Source organism: Rana temporaria, chromosome 6 (assembly GCF_905171775.1).
Source record: "Rana temporaria chromosome 6, aRanTem1.1, whole genome shotgun sequence".
In the NCBI taxonomy this organism is placed as follows: Eukaryota; Metazoa; Chordata; class Amphibia; order Anura; family Ranidae; genus Rana; species Rana temporaria.
In genome coordinates, this window is record NC_053494.1 from 109,398,405 (window position 1) to 109,415,764 (window position 17,360).

The window sequence follows — 17,360 nt, forward strand, 5'->3', positions numbered from 1 at the left end:
CTCTGCCTGGTACCCCTCTGCTCCTGCTAGGAAGAGAAGGTCACCGATTTCACTGCTGTCTAAAGCTCAGAGAGAGTGGGAACCCTTGATGACTGCATCCCCCCCCGCAGTACCCAGTACCTGTTGCGTTGGTCTTCCTCACAGAGCACAGCGCGGTACATCAGCAATGGCGGCGGCGAGAGACGCTGGCTGTGCCATGCCGCTCTGCACTGCAGATCCCCTTCCGGAGCGGCGCTGAGGGGCGGGACGGATGCGTTCCACAAGGCGGAAGTGCATCACCGGAACGGCGTCATCAAGGGGCGCCGTCGAAACCTAGTCCCATTCGACTTGGGCGCGGCAGTGGAAGGAAGGCACACGGAGCGGTGTGTTCCAAACGCAGCCGGGCTGTTCCAGGACACAGGACCGATGGAGGAAGCGAGGCAGGCTACAGACTCCGGGTCCACCGGCTCCGGCGTCTCCCAGGTAAGGGGGGCTAGGCTGACTCTTTACTTACCTTGGGGGACCTGGTCTAAATTATCTCAGGACCTTTTTTTCCCTCCCTGGGCAGGGAACCTGTGGTGGAGGGCTCCCCAGCACTTATCTTTTTCTGACACACGGTGTGGTTGTCAGGGGGCATTGTTTTCTATATCTAAACAACTCTTTTGGTGTTTGTGTTTGATTTTAGGTCAAAACTCAGGACAAAACGCCAGCACAAGCCCCTAAAAGAAAGTGCGCTGTATGTGGGGAAAAGTTGGGTTCCAGCTGGAAAAAGCCTCTATGTGTAGAGTGCATCTCCAGTCTGGTCAAAGACGACTCTGTGGCAGAATGCCAAAAAGTCTTATCATCTGTAAAAGATGAACTCGCATCCACTTTCAAATCTTTCCGGGGAATGATGGATAGGATGCAGATGCCGTCCCCAGTATATAGGACCCCTAGTGCCCCGTCCTTGGCAACTCCGGTCGAAGGGGATGAGCATGAGGAGGAGGAAGCAGGAGGGTCCACTCGGTCCCAGACTTCCTCTCAGGTAGATTCAGCTTCTGGCTCTGAGCTAGAGGAAGACTCTTCCAGGGGGACTAGATATAGACTGTCTCTAGAAGATGTGGGAGACTTGCTTAAAGCAATATATGAAACCCTAGAGATCCGAGAGGAACAGGTCCAGCTATCTAAGCACGACCAACTTTATCAAGGTAGTGCTGTAAAGACCAGGTGTTTTCCTGTTCATAAATCGTTGGTGGAAACGATTTTGTTGGAGTGGGAGCAACCAGAAAAAAGACCTTTTTTTGCAGGGAACCTAAAGCGTAGGTTTCCTTTTGAGGAAGATACAACGCTCCCATGGAACAAAGTTCCAAAGCTGGATGCACCTCTGGCCAGGGTATCAAAAAGAACTGACCTGGCCTTCGATGACCTTGGATCACTTAAAGATCCGATGGATAAAAGGGGTGACATCATTTTAAAAAGGGCACTAGAAAGGACACAAGATAAAAAGAAAGCCTTTCCGAAAAGAAAGAAGGAAATAAACGCTTTTTTCGAGGGTTTAGGCAAAACCAGAAAGACCGGGATTCACATCCTAAAAAACATTGGTCGGGCCAAAAGGGACGGGGAAGAGGAGGAATCTTGTTTAACCCTCCTCAGGTTCCCCCCAAAACCCAGTGACACTCAGGTCCCTGTGGGAGGAAGATTGGGGGAGTTCCTCTCACAATGGACAGAATTAACAGTCAGTCCGTTTGTACACGATCTCATAGAAAACGGCTACAGGCTGGAATTTTCAGCTCCCCCTCCCCCGATATTTTTGGTCACTCAACCTCCCAGAGACCGGGAGAAAGCAGAGGCCCTGGGTCTCCTTTTAGGGGACCTGTTGGATCAAAGGGTTCTGTCGGAAGTTCCCCAGGAGGAGGAAGGTCAGGGGGTGTATTCACACGTCTTCGTAGTGAAAAAACCCTCAGGAAAGTACAGACTGATTTTAAACCTTCGTCCCCTCAACAAATGGGTCCGGTACAAACGGTTCAGAATGGAATCGATATTTTCAGTCACCAGTCTGATCTTCCCAAAGTGTTATATGGCCACCGTGGACTTACGGGACGCATATTTACACATTCCGATCCGTCAGGAATGCCAAAAATTCCTGCGTCTAGCGGTGAGACTGGGTTCTGCTACCAGACATCTGCAATTCAGGGCCCTCCCCTTTGGCCTGTCTTCCTCGCCAAGGATTTTTACCAAAGTCCTAGCAGAAGCCCTGGCACCCCTGAGACTCCAAGGAGTAACAATAGTGCCTTACCTAGACGATCTGTTGTTCATAGCCCCGTCTGGTCATCAGTTAGAGAGCGACCTGAAGGTAGCCCTGTCTTTCCTGCGTTCCCTGGGTTGGCTGGTCAACGAAGAAAAATCGCAGATGATACCATCCCAGGAGGTAATGTATCTGGGATACAGAATATCCTCAGTAGAAAAGAAGATTTTCCTTCCCCAGGAAAAAAATCTCAAACTGGATCAGGCGGTTGCTCTCCTCCAGACGAATCAGAAAATCAGCATAAGGCAAGTTATGCGAGTTCTGGGTCTGATGTCGGCCTGTTTTCCGGCGGTACCCTGGGCCAGATTTCATTCACGTCCTCTCCAGGCACATATGCTCAAACTTTGGAGTGGCAGGAAGGAGGATTTGGACCTCACAATACCTATCCCAAAGAGCATTCAAAGAAACCTATGGTGGTGGAGAGCCAGAGAAAACCTGGACAAGGGTCTTCTCTGGGATCCGCCAGTGGCTCTGGTAATGACCACCGATGCCAGCAGGGGGGGTTGGGGAGCCCACCTGGGAGAAGTTTGGACCCAGGGTCAGTGGGCGTCCTCGGAGGTCCTTCGGTCATCGAACCAAAAAGAACTGCTGGCCGTTCTAAAAGCCATTCAGGACTTCAAGTGCTATCTAGTGGGTCAGCATCTACAAATCAGGACGGACAACGCTGCCACAGTAGCTTATATAAACAAGCAAGGAGGCACAAGGAGCCCAGCCCTCCAGGCAACGGCTACACAGATCTTGATCTGGGCAGAGAAAAATCTGGTACACCTTTCAGCTGTACACTTAAAGGGCTCACTGAATACCCTGGCAGATTTCCTCAGCAGACAGGTAGTATGCCAGGACGAGTGGTCTCTAGACCAGGAGACTTTCTACCAGATAGTGTCACTCTGGGGACTACCAGAGGTGGACCTGTTCGCAGCAGAGGAGAACAGGAAGGTTACAACATATTTTTCCATTCACCCACAAGACAGAGCGAGGGGGATAGATGCCTTCTCACATCCTTGGCATTTCAGCCTGGCATACGCATTCCCTCCAGTGAGGTTGATCCCCAGGGTAATTCAAAAATTTCTCAGGGAACCAGCGGATCTGATTCTGATCACGCCTTTCTGGCCCAAGAGGCCATGGTTCGCCAGCCTGTGGAGGCTGGCCCTGTATCCACCTTGGACACTTCCGGAAAAAGTAGATCTACTATCCATAGGTCCAGTCCTTCATCCTCAGATAAAGAACCTGAAACTAACTGCCTGGTTTCTGAGGAGCAACTATTGAAAGCACAGGGTTTTTCGGATAAAGTTGTCACGACTCTCTTAGGGTGTCGCAAACCTGTAACTAGAGCAATATACTCTAAGGTGTGGAAAAAATTCAATTCCTGGAAGATACAGCAAGGAATGAATCATTCCGGCATCCCAGTAGTGCTAGAATTTTTGCAGGCAGGTGCAGACTTAGGCTTATCAGTCAGCACTCTCAAAGTACAGGCGGCTGCCTTAAGTATTTTTTTGGATGTACCTCTCCAACAGGATCGCTTCGTCAAACTTTTTCAAAAGTCTGACAAGATCTAATCCAACTAGGATTAGAGCCTGTCCCTCTTGGGATCTGTCCTTGGTACTAAAGGCTCTTACTAACAAACCTTTTGAACCGCTGGAAGAGTCTTCCCTGAAACATGTTACCCTTAAAACAGTTTTTCTAGTGGCCATAGCCTCAGCCAGGAGAGTCAGTGATCTTCAGGCCCTCTCTATTAGGGAGCCCTTCCTATCTGTTTTTGACGATAGGATAGTCCTTAGGACGGATCCTAGCTTCCTACCCAAGGTAGCCTCTACCTTTCATAGGACTCAGGACATTGTCCTACCAACCCTGCTTTCCTCTTCAGAAGATGATGAAGGGGAATTTTTGTCCTTATTGGATGTTAAAAGAAATCTTTTATTTTACTTAGATGTCACAAAGGAATTTAGATTGTGTGACTCACTTTTTGTTAACTTCTCAGGTGCCCGCAAGGGTCACAGAACATCAAAATCCTCTATTGCCAGATGGCTTAGGATGTTGATTGTAGAAGCATATATGTTAGGGGGTAGGGAACCACCTACAGTTAAAGCACATTCTACTCGGGCAGTGGCGGTTTCCTGGGCAGAAAGAGCAGGAGCGTCCCCGGAAGAGATCTGTAAGGCGGCAGCCTGGACATCTTACTCAACCTTTGCAAGACATTACCGGTTGGATCTGCTGTCAGACAAGGATCAGGCCTTTGGACGAAGGGTCCTCCAGACAGTAGTCCCACCCTAAAAACCAGTAAGTTTCTTGCTTGTCATCTCAAGAGGCTGTCCTGGAAGACGACTAGAGAAAGACCGGAGTTAGGCTTACCGGTAACTCTGTTTCTAGGAGTCTTCCAGGACAGCCGGAGTTTTTCCCACCCGGTGTCTGTTAGGAACTGTAATTGTGGTGAAGATATAAAAATGATCTAACGATGTGTTAGTAGACTATGTCTTTCAGGATCTTCTGGTATTTCTCGGGCAAACTGAGGAGGAGATCTAGAGGACTGCCCTTTAAAGAAAAGGGTGTACGTGTTTCCTGTCCCGGAGGGAGGAGCCCAAGGTCTCAAGAGGCTGTCCTGGAAGACTCCTAGAAACAGAGTTACCGGTAAGCCTAACTCCGGTCTTTTTCTCAACTAAGTTGGATTTATTATGATTTGAGTATTTCTCTAAATTAAATCCTTTTGTCTTGGAGATGTTCTCCCTCCCCTCATTGTGAGCATTGCTTTGGGACATCCCACATAGTAATGAATATGCTGCTCTGTGTCCCGTGATGTACGATAAAGAAAAAGGGATTTTTTAATACAGCTTACCTGTAAAATCCTTTTCTTGGAGTACATCACGGGACACAGAGCTCCCACCCCTCTTTTTGGGGACCATTTTGGGAGGCATACTGCTTGCTACAAAACTGAGGTACTCCTCCTATGGGAGGGGGTTATATAGGGAGGGGCATTTCCTGTTTGAGATTGCCAGTGTCAACACCTGAAGGTACTCCATATAACCCACATAGTAATGAATATGCTGCTCTGTGTCCCGTGATGTACTCCAAGAAAAGGATTTTACAGGTAAGCTGTATTAAAAAATCCCTTTTTTTCCCCCCCGCATAACAAATACTCAAGAATCGACTATTTCTTTCTTTCTCAAACAGACCTTTCACTTCTCACGAAGGCCACCATAGAACCAATGTTTCTATCAGACCACCACCCCATTACAGTGACACTCGTCTTTCCAGAATCCAACAAAACGACTAAGACCTGGAGACTGAACCCCTCCTTACTAAAAGACCCCGAAAACCTTAGACAGATAAGCGCACGAATCCAACGATACTTTGGAGAGAACGCCACCCCTGACGTGACACCCATCACACTATGGGAAGCCCACAAGTGCGTTATTAGAGGGACTTTGATTGCCCTGTCAACAGCGCATAAAAAACGACACCAAGAAAGGATTAAGACACTCATTGCCACGATTAACCGCCTTGAAGCTGCCCATAAACAGTCGGCCTTGCAAGCCACACTACAAGACCTCCTGCTTGCGCGCTCCACCCTGCTAGACGAATTAGGCAAACGTACCAGGCGACAATACGTCCTTGGCCAGAAAATCTTCTACGAGCATGGGAACAAGAGCGGGAGATTATTGGCGCGCACGATACAGGCTTCCAAAACTTCTTCGGTAATCCATCATATCCGGGACAAAAATGGCAATGTGTTCTCTAAAAATGAGGACATAACCAAGCAATTCGAGAAATTTTACTCAAAACTCTATAATTTGACGCCAGAAGGGGGGAAACCAGCCGACGCGCTCACACGTTCGGTCCAAATAAAAGAATTCCTTGCTCGATATTCCCCCAAGTCCATTCCCTCGGAAAAGGCGGAGGCCATGGAGAGCCCTCTCTCCATGGAAGAACTTAAATTGGCAATTAAACAAATGAAAGTGGGAAAAAGCCCGGGCCCTGATGGCCTCCCCTTAGTTTATTACAAATGCTTCCAAGACGACCTTACCCCTCAAATGCTGCGGACATTTAACTCATTCGCAAACCCCCAAGTGTCATTAGGAAGAATGTTAGAAGCCCATATAGCTGTTATCCCGAAAGATAGTAAAGACCCTTCACTAGTTTCGAACTACAGGCCAATATCCTTGCTTAATGTAGATATTAAACTCTACTCAAAAATCCTAGCAAACAGGCTGATATCACTGATTCCGGGCCTTGTTCTACCCGATCAAGTAGGTTTTGTCCCTGGCAGGGAAGCCAGAGACAACACCATCCGTACAATAAATCTACACCACTGGCTCACCTCATCAGGCACTAAGGGGTTCCTACTTTCCCTCGACGCTGAGAAGGCGTTCGACAGGGTGGCCTGGGATTACATGCGGGAGGTTTTGAGGAACATAGGACTCCTTCCTCGCATGTTCGCGCATATTGATGCTCTATACTCTAATCCCTCAGCCAAAGTTAAGGCTAATGGCCTCCTGTCGGACGCCTTCTCTATTAGCAACGGCACGCGTCAGGGCTGTCCGCTGTCCCCCTTGATCTTTGTCCTAACATTAGAACCCCTATTGAACAGAATACGTGACAATACTGACATCAAGGGCATCCCTTTTGACCGTAGATATTTCAAAATCGCAGCCTTTGCCGACGACATACTATTATCCTTACAAGCCCCCCGAATCTCTTTACCTAACCTATTAAAGGACATTAATTACTTTGGGACATTGTCCAACCTTAAAATAAATTACACGAAATCTCATGCACTCAATGTGACACTGTCCCCCCAAGACGTCTCTCACTGTCAGGACTCCTTCCCTTTTCAGTGGAAAACTGAGGCCATCACCTACCTAGGAATCCAAATCACTAGAAAGTTATCAGATCTATATAGCGAAAACTTCCTTTCCTCCCTCACTAAAATTCAATCAGACTTGAAAGAATGGGCCGCACTAAACATATCTTGGTTCGGACGTTCAGCGCTCGTGAAAATGGTTGTCTTACCTCGCCTTTTATACATAATGCAAACTATCCCAATCCACTTACCCCCCTCCTTTTTCGCGACATACAAAAAGGCCTGCACAGCCTTCATATGGAAGAATTCAACCCCACGCATTAAATTCTCGCGCCTAACCTGTGCAAAGACGTCGGGCGGAATTGGGCTCCCTGACCTGAACAAGTATTACCTAGCTTGCCATCTAACCAGAGTAGTCGACTGGAACACTCACAAAAAAAGCAAACCCTGGGTGATGTTAGAAAACTCCTTTTCACAGTTCTTGACACATACTCTACCTTGGGTGACGCCCAGATACTGGCCCCCATCTATCAGGCAGCACCCTCTCATTCTCCCCTCTCTTCTAGCCTTCAGGAAAGCAATGTCTCTCTTCAACCTATCCTCACAACCAGGTCCGCTGACTCCCATGAGAGAGAACCCTGAGTTCCCACCGGGAGAGCCCAAAACATTCCTGCAAAGGGAATGGCCACACGAGGAGGTTCTGGCTTGTCATTTCTTTCATAAAGGCCGTCGGCGTTCCTACGATGAGTTGAACTCCGATTCTCGTACGGGTGCCTTTCCCTTCTGGTCATACAGACAACTGTCACACTTCCTTACCTCCACAAACGCGAACGACCCCTGGAATAGAAGTCTTACGCCATTCGAAACACTATGTACACGCTCTACGCCCCAGAGACATCTAATCTCATGTATTTATGCTCTTCTGCAAGCTGACAAGGACCCCTCCCTGACACAGTCGCTACATACTTCCTGGGAGGCAGATTTACAACTGACTCTCACGGAAGATGACTGGGAATCCATCTATACATCTGCTCACAAAGGCTCGATGAATGTAGCTATCCAGGAAAATGGATATAAAATCATCACAAAATGGTATAGGACCCCAGCTCGCTTACACAAGTTCTCACCCTCAGTTCCGAACACCTGTTGGAGGTGTCAAAATGCAATAGGCTCCATGATCCACATCTGGTGGGAATGCCCTCTGCTCCAACCATTTTGGAGAGAAGTTCACTCCATAATCTCCTCGGTCACCACCTATACCTTAGACTACACCCCAGCTCAATACCTTTTACACCACACATCCCTCTCCCGACACGCCTACCAGAAATCATTGGCCATGCACATGGTCAATGCGGCCAGACTCTGCATCCCCACCCACTGGCGCTCATCGGATGTCCCAACCATCAGAGAGTGGCTGGCCAGGGTGTCCAAAATTGAGGAGATGGAGGAATTGATTTATATTGCCCAGGATCGTATTCAGAAGTTTACAACGACGTGGGCATGTTGGTCACACTTCAGGAACTCAGATTTGTACAAGTCCCTCTTCCCTTGCTAGCAAGAAACTACTTGTCAGAAGGATTCTCACGACCTGGACCCACCCCACTTCCCCCCCCTCCCCTCTTTTCTTTTTTTGTGTGTTCTTTCTTTTCTTTCCCCTCTCTTCCCCTTTTTTTTTCCTCTTCTTTTCTCTCTGTCACCCTCTCCAACTGGGGCCCTTGGCCCCTCCGGCGATATAACCGACCAACACCTCCCCCAGGCCCCCTGACTGAACCACAAGTGTCGGTTATCAATGATTTGTCCATAGGCTTATGGCATTTAATTGGTGTTATTATGTTAAATACTACATGGCACTACCTTACGTACTCACTGATGCCGTGATCAGCTGTGTTACCTTGCTTATGTCACGCCATAATTGTACTACCAGAAGTATTGTCATACTTTGTTTGTACTTGTGCATTTTTATACGCATATATGTATGACTATCTTTTCCTTAATAAAAATCTTTTTTGTGGAAAAAAAAAAACAGTATACAAGCATCGGTGGTATGACGCGTTTCGTGAGACCACGCTCGCTTATTCAGGGGTAGATGCTTTAATGTATCTGCAATACAAGCAATGAACCAAATGTATGTTACACAGAATTGGCAGGGAGGTGAGTGGTTTGAGTACAAAACCCCATACTCGCCAGTGGGCTGGGGCAGGTCATCATTCACTGACTCCACATGCGCGGCAGCAACAGACATACATCTATGGGGCTGAGGAGGGCGGAGCAAAGGGTAACCCCAACAGGGGAACAGCCAGAGGACTGACATGGCTTTGATGCGTGTGATTGTCCCAAGAAGTCTCACCCTGTCCCTAATGGATGACAGCTGAAAAATAGAGTATATGTGTGTCAAAAGACCCTGCAAATGCAGATAAGCTTAATGCAATAATTTGATAGGCATGTAAAAATACATAAACCAGCATGAGGTGACGCTGGTATGGACTGGGAGACTGAAGGGACAGTGAGAATATTCATAAAAAATGTGAGAGGATAAGTTATATATAGGGTGCGCTGGGGCTGAAAAGTTTGGGGAAAAATTAAGAACCATACCAGAGTGAGCTAAACTGAAAAACATCAGTATATATTGTCTATCCCTCATAGATGGAAATGGAAATCGCTGCCATTTCAGGCCTCTAACTTGTACCCTGGGATGGCCAGATGCTCCGCCCCAACGTCATGTACAGGTGACGAGGCGTGCGAGCGCTGGAGACGCTTGCCGCCACTGGGGTTGGGCAGGTGCAGTGACCCCAAATACCCGAGATGGTCCACACAGCCCATACGCGATGACGCCAAGTAGGGGCCACCCGATGGGTGTGGAAAACATGACGCCGATATGTGGGTGGCCCCACCAAGATGGGCAGGAGGGGACAGCTGGAGATCAGAAGACCTCCCTTACACATATTGCAGCTCCCAAGCTGGACGGTGAAATTAACATTTTACTTATTAATATCCTCTCCCATTTGTAATGAATATTCTCACTGTCCCTTCAGTCTCCCAGCTGGTTTATGTATTGTTGCATGTATACTAAGGGCCAGATTCATGTAGAATTCCGGCGGCGTAACGTATTGCATTTACGTTACACCGCCGCAAGTTTTATGGGCAAGTGCTTGATTCACAGAGCACTTGCCTGTAAACTTGCGGCGGCGCAGCGTAAATCCGTCCGACGCAAGCCCGCCTAATTCAAATGGGGCGTGTATCATTTAAATTAGGCGCGTTCCCGCGCCGAACGTACTGCGCATGCTCCGTTTTAAAATTTCCCGCCGTGCTTTGCGCGAAATGACGTCGCACTGACGTCATTTTTCGAACGTCTACGTGAGTTACGTCCTTTCCTATTCACGGACGACTTGTGCAAAAAAAAAAAAATATTGAAATTTGACGCGGGAACGACGGCCATACTTTAACATGGCAAGTCTAAAGATAGGCCACGAAATACCAGCTTTAACTATACGCCGGGAAAAGCCGACTAGCGACGACGTAAGAGAATGCGACGGCCGCGCGTACCTTCGTGAATCGCCGTAAACAGCTAATTAGCATACCCGACGCGGAAAACGACGCAAACTCCACCCAGCGGGCGCCGAAGTATTATACCTACGATCTGAAGGCGTACGAAGCCGTACGCCTGTCGGATCGAAGCCAGAAGCCGTCGTATCTTGGTTTGAGGATTCAAACTAAAGATACGACGCGGCAAATTTGAAAGTACGCCGGAGTATCAGCAGACACTCCGGCGTACTTCTTCTCTGAATCTGGCCCTAAGTCGCTACATTAAGCTTATCTGCATTTGCAGGGTCTTTTGACACACACATATACTCTTTGACTATTTTTTAAGTGAGACTTGGGACACTCACAGGCATCAAAGCTATGTCATTCTTTCGGCTGTTCCCCTGTTGGGGTTACATTTTGCTCCACCTCCCCAGCCCTCGAGCTGGATGTCTGTTGCTGCTGCTGCCTGTGTAGTCAGTGATTGATGACCTGGCCCAGCCCATTGGTGAGTATAGGGTCTTGTACTCAGACCCCTCACCTCCCTGCCAATTCTGTGTAACGTAACATAAATTTATTTGGTTTATTGCTTGTATTGCAGATGCATTAAAGCATCTACCCCTGAAGAAGCGAGCGTGGTCTCACAAATTGCATCTGGCACTACTGATGCTTGTACTTTTGATTCCTGTATACTGTTTTTATGTATCTATTTACCAATGCATGCGGATTGTTTTCTTTTCACACTGTACTGTATGTATACCTCATCGGCCTGCTTATCACTGCTGTTTCACATGGACAACAAGTTGCATTAAATATATATTTTTGTAGGGCTCTTACTGATTAAAATGTTCGTGTTCGATTAATTTTTTATTTTTAATCGATTACTGTATATACTCTAGTATAAGCCGAGGAACTAATTTTACCACAAAAAACTGAGAAAACCTATTGACTCGAGTATAAGCCTAGGGTGAGAATGCAGCAGCAGCTACTGTAAGCGGAAAAGAGGGTCAACAATGCCCATTTGCACGCCTCGCTGTGCCCATTGCAGTCTCAATGTGCCATTCCTCACTGTGCCCATTGCAGTCTCACTGTGCCATACCTCACTGTGCCATACCTCACTGTGCCATACCTCACTGTGCCCATTGCAGTCTTGTGCCCGAGTACCTAAATTCTTGACAGGCGTCCATTTTTTAAAAGTCGCGGCTTCCTCCTGGCGTTCCGTTCCGTGATAGGCATTTGACACTGTGTTCTGCCCATCGTGGAGGTCCTCTCATCCTCGGACTCGATCTCCCAGCAGACACTGTGTTCAGTGTTCCGCCAATCATGGTCCTCTCATCTGCGGACAGTGTCTGCTGGGAAACTGTCCGAATGAGAGGATCTCCATGATAGGCAGAACAGTGTCAAATGCCCATCACGGAACGGAACGCCAGGAGGAAGCCACGACTTTAAAAAAAAAAAAAATGGACGCCTGTCAAGAATTCAGGTACACTGACTCAAGTATAAGCCGAGGGGGGTATTTTCAGCCCTAAAAAAGGGCTGAAAAACTTGGCTTATACTCGAGTATATACGGTAATCGACTAATTTCGACTTAATTATAACGCCCATACATTTTTGGCACTGGCAGGGAACCCCAGAAGAGCAGGATTGGGGCTGCTCTGTAAAACTCCATTGAACAGAGCAGGTAAGTATTACATGTTTGTTATTTAACTTTACAATCACTTTAGGTCCACTATACTAACAATGCCGAAACATTCACCCTCAGTAATAAACCGTTTCACCACAAACACAGTTTACATATGATACAGTAACATGAAAATTAATATCAAATAACACTACAGCTAAAGTGAACAAATTATAAATAAATAAGTGAAGTCCATAAATCCCCCCGTGATCTCTCCGAGGCTGAGGGTACCACAGGAACACACTTATACAATAAACTTTAGCACGGTGGTCATCACCCCTGTCCTCAGGGCCCACTAACAGGCCAGGTCTTGGGGAAATGCAGATTGGAATACTGCAATCACGGAGCAGCAAATTATGTATTTCAGTTATCTTGCAAACCTGGCCTGTTGGTGGGCCCTGAGGACAGGGTTGGTGACCACTGCTTTTGGCTACTGTGGGGCATTTCATTTTCCAGCAGCTGCATTAGGCTGTTGGGGAATGCGATGTAGTTAGTGCAGAATATAATTATATTTAAATGCTCAAAGATTAACTTTTTAAAACGTAAAAGATAATGCAATTCAGCAGTGATAAGATTTGCTACAGATAAAAAAATGCATTAACGTTCACTTAAAAATTGCAAATTTAAAATGTTAAATATATTACATTTCCATTTTGATTATTACTTCTATTATTTGATATTATTCGGTTATTTGGTATAACATTTAGTTTAATGTGTAGTGATGTGTATTAAGTATTGTTTTTCCATTGCTGTTCGTTGGATAACAGGAAACAAGAACTAAAGGTATAGTAATGCTTGCTTTGAATTACGAATTCCTTTATTTTGGAGCAATTATACCCCTCTTTTCATTGAGCTAGTCCTTCATAAGGCTACATGCGAGACTGTAATGTTGATGTGAATGTCCATTTGTAGTAAATGTATGTGGTGCAACCCCTTTTTGCATATCTAAAAACACACAGTGCCATTTTAGACTTATTAATACCCAGAGGTCAAGTCCTGGGAAATAAGTGTGGGAACTCACCCAAGAAACCCATGTATCCCCATTCCCGCCCAGAATTATACACATCCCTTTCCACAATGTGTCCCCACCCAGCATCATCCACAGTGTATCCCCACCCAGAATCCTGTAGAGGGATGGATGTTCCTGGGCAGGGACGGAGATACACTGTGGAAGAGGGATGGATGATTCTGGGTGGGGATGAGGATTATTGTGGAGCGGGATGGATGATTCTGGGTGGGGATGAGGATCATTTTGGAGCGGGATAGACGATTCTGGGTGGGGATGAGGATCATTGTGGAGCGGGATGGATGATTCTGGGTGGGGATGATGGACAATTCTGAGTGGGGATGAGGATGATTGAGTTGCATTGTGAAAATGGGCGAGGATGACTCTGGGTGGGGATGAGTCACCTAGTGCAGAGGCTCGCCACAATGTAACTCTCATCCCCATTTAATTTCACAATTCAGACCTAGTACAGGAGATAATCAGAGACTGCGGACATGCTACAAGAGGTCAGAGACTGCAGACATGATAGAAGGGTACTGGCGGAGCTGGAGAGCACCGTGGATCAGAGAGCCGGGGGTGGGGTTGAAGAGCATGGGGAGTACTGGGTGGTACTGGAAATCACTTCTGCAGTGTCTTATTCCATTTTGTGCATTCCTTCCAAACCCATTGCCATGTACCACCATCATCTATACACAAGTGAAAAATGTTTTAGGTGGCTCAATACTTTAAAGCGTTACTGAACCCAGGACCCTGCATTTACTATAACTGGTCTACCACAGCAAACAGAACACGGAAATGCAATTATTTTAGTAAATATACTGCTACATACCTGATCTCTTCAGTATATAGCCGTATTGTGACTTCTATCCGTGTCCAGGCCAAGCACTAGTTAAAGCTTGTAGGAGGAGTTTTCATTCTTCTCTAACTGTCCTATAAAGGTGCATGGCCCCCGACTTCCTTTCTGGACAGTGCTGATCACATGCACACTCCCAAAAAAAAAACCTCTCTAGCAATACACACCAAACTGAGCATGTGCAGAGTGCCTCATAGGGCTCTACTATCAGCAGAGGGATTGGGTACAGTAAAAGAAGGGAAGGATTAACCCATTAGGTTTCACAGTGAGTATAACAAGCATGCTTTTCTGCATATACAGACTGATCTTACTGTTTAGTAACACTCTAAATCAGGGGTCTCAAACTGGTGGCCCTCCTACTGTAGCGGAACTACAAGTCCCATTATTCCTCGGGCTATGGGAGTCATGCTTGTAACTTTCAGCCTCATGGGAATTGCAGTTCTGCGAAAGCTGGAGGGCCACCAGTTTGAGACCCCTGTTTTAAATGGTTCTAAAAAAAAAATGTCAATGTATATTTTGAACTGGCAGAATTTCAGAGATATTAATCGTGTTTCAAAGGCATGCAACTTTTTGTGAGATGTTTTCTTTGTGGAACACATTTCATTGACCACTTTAATGTCTGTCTTGATGTGCATGGTAAACAAATTCTTGAAAACGGATGTGACTTTTTAACAGAAGTAGTGGTAAAGTACTTTAATGCTTTACTTTCTGTATATCACACAGGAAAGTGAAAACGATTCCTCAAGATCACCACAGTCGGTGATGAATGAAGCCCCCAGTGCTGAGGCAACTGCTGATACTGCTGATGGCCAGAGGAACGATGACCTTGGTGCACCAGGAAATACTGACCACGTTCAGCCAACTGACACTGGCATCTCCAAGGACAATTCTTCAGAAGACGGCTTATCCACCCCACACACAGATGGGGGGCATTAATATGGTTACCATCTTCGTATTGAGAAGTATGTTGGTTATACACTGAAAACCTCTGCAAATGACAGACAAAAAAACTACAAAAACACTTTGTAGAATAAATGGCAACAAATAGAAAAAAAAAATGATATCTAGATACTAACATTTACAAAGGAGGTGATGATGTTTCTCTGGTTTCAACCCCTGGGGACCACATTTTATTTATATATTTATAGTCTGTGGCGTGCATTGCATATAAAAGTTTACAGACTGAAACAGACAGAATATTTGCCTTGTAAATTAAATATTAAAATTCTGTGTGTGTATATACAGTACAAGCACTGTCGGCACTTGGGATACTTGTGCTTTTTTTTTTTTTTTTTTGTTGCTATTCCTTTTTTTCAACCAGTTACTAAAAGCTTTTAACATCCAGCTATAATAACAAATGATTTAAAAATGGGAACACATGCACATGATTGACAGAGCAAAGTGAGACATGACTGCTTTAGTAACTTGGCCCCAAAGCTACCAGTTTATTTGTTGATGATCATTAAAGCCCCATTGACGTTCCAGTAACCTACTGTATTTCTCGCCCCATAAGACGCACTTCCCCCCCCCCCCCACAAAATGGGGGGAAATGTCCCTGCATCTTATGGAGCGAATACTGACAGCACCCCCGTCACTGCTGCCCCATCAGAATCCCAGTGCTCAGTTTCTCTGTGAATGAGAGAAGACAGGATGTGAGGGGCATACCAAGGTGGAGCGGGGGGAAGCGACATGCCCTGGGTGTCAAAACCCGCCATAGGTGACACCATCCCGAAAGTGGTGAGAGCCCTTGCTGTTTTTTTTTTTTTTTTTTTTCAGCCGGAACCTGGCACCGTGGTCTGGTCTAGTTTGACTTCCTGCTCCTTCCCTGGCAGCTGCTGCTGTAAACTGTCTAAGTGTCCTCAGTCTTCCTTCCTAGCTGCTTCCTGGGTACATATGAGGCAGTCAGCCAGCCAGAGGTGCTCATATAGTGTGTATATATAGTAGATAATAGTGTAGCTGAGCCGATTTGATAGGGGGGGGTGGTATTGCTGTGTGTCCACCACCCACCTATAGTAGTAGTATAATATAAAATATTTTTGTACACCATTTGGTTAAAAATATTTTATTTTATTCCTCTAAAACCTAGGTGCGTCTTATGGAGTGAAAAATACGGTATATCCATTTTTATTGAGTCTACATAACCATTATGATTTTTTAAATGTTGCCTGGGGAAGAGACGTTTGGACTGGTGCTGGGTCTGTTTTATAAAGGAGAGAAGGGCAAGTCAAAGTTTTTATGCAGCCTCAAATGAAAGATACATTTGTTACTAAAACTTTAATATCTGTGTATTAGGACACATGCAGCTTGAAAAAGCTCATTACAGCTTTTTTTTTTACTGAGCCTAAAATGAAGCCTTTTAATTTGTAATGTGCCTATGCATACCGGCACATAAACGAGTTATGTGCATTCTTCAGTAAAAAAAAAAGAAGAAGAAAAATCTGCTTTTTTTTTGGCCAGCAATTTACACCTTGTGCGCACAAATTTGGGCAAATGCTCAAATATATATATTGTGCAGAACGAGCACGCAAGAATAATTTTGAGCGAAAATGCGCATTTGTGCGTATTTGTGAAATGGCGCATAAATATGTGCAAATACATACTAAAAAAAAGTAGATGCTCAAGCAGGAGTATCATGTGCAAGAGGCCTAATGCCCTCTACACACGATAGGTTAGTCTGATGAAAACGGTCTGATGGATTTTTTCATCAGTTATTCGATGAGGCTGACTGATGATCAGTCGTGCCTACACACCATCAGTTAAAAAAACGATCGTGTCAGAACACGGTGATGTAAAACACAACGACGTGCTGAAAAAAATGAAGTTCAATGCTTCTAAGCATGCGTCGACTTGATTCTGAGCATGCGTGGATTTTTAACAGATGGACGTACCTACAGACGATCGTTTTTTTTCTATAGGTTTTTTATCCATCAGATCATTTTAAAACAAGTTCCTATTTTTTTAACCTATTGATAAATAACCGATGGGGCCCACACACGATCGGTTTTGTCTGATGAAAACGGTCCATCAGACCGTTTTTATCAGACTAACCCATCGTGTGTACGCAGCATTAGTGTTTCCCAGACCTTGGTGATACCAGTGATAGGCCTATAGATTACTGAATCAAAAATGATTTATTGAAATGTATAATAATATTCAGTGATTTTTATAAGTGACAGCTTTTTTTCAGTACACAGATTTGAAATGGGGGGGGGGGGGTGTAAATATCAGAACTGTGGACTTAAT

General features: G+C 45.8%; 1 protein-coding gene across 2 annotated transcripts in view; it reads left to right on the forward strand.

The window, feature by feature from the left end:
- MFSD6 (major facilitator superfamily domain containing 6) overlaps positions 1–16,320 on the forward strand; it is a 145,795-nt gene extending 129,475 nt beyond the window's left edge. The window contains exons 7-8 of one of the 2 annotated variants that reach the window (XM_040357170.1): positions 13,026–13,041; positions 14,841–14,928. In XM_040357170.1, the coding sequence (XP_040213104.1) occupies positions 13,026–13,041; positions 14,841–14,848 (24 nt within the window). In that variant the 3' untranslated portion in view covers positions 14,849–14,928. Of the gene's footprint in view, positions 1–13,025; positions 13,042–14,840 lie in introns of both variants that reach the window. The other variant, XM_040357169.1, reaches the window with a different exon arrangement.
- Positions 16,321–17,360: the final 1,040 nt, after the last annotated feature.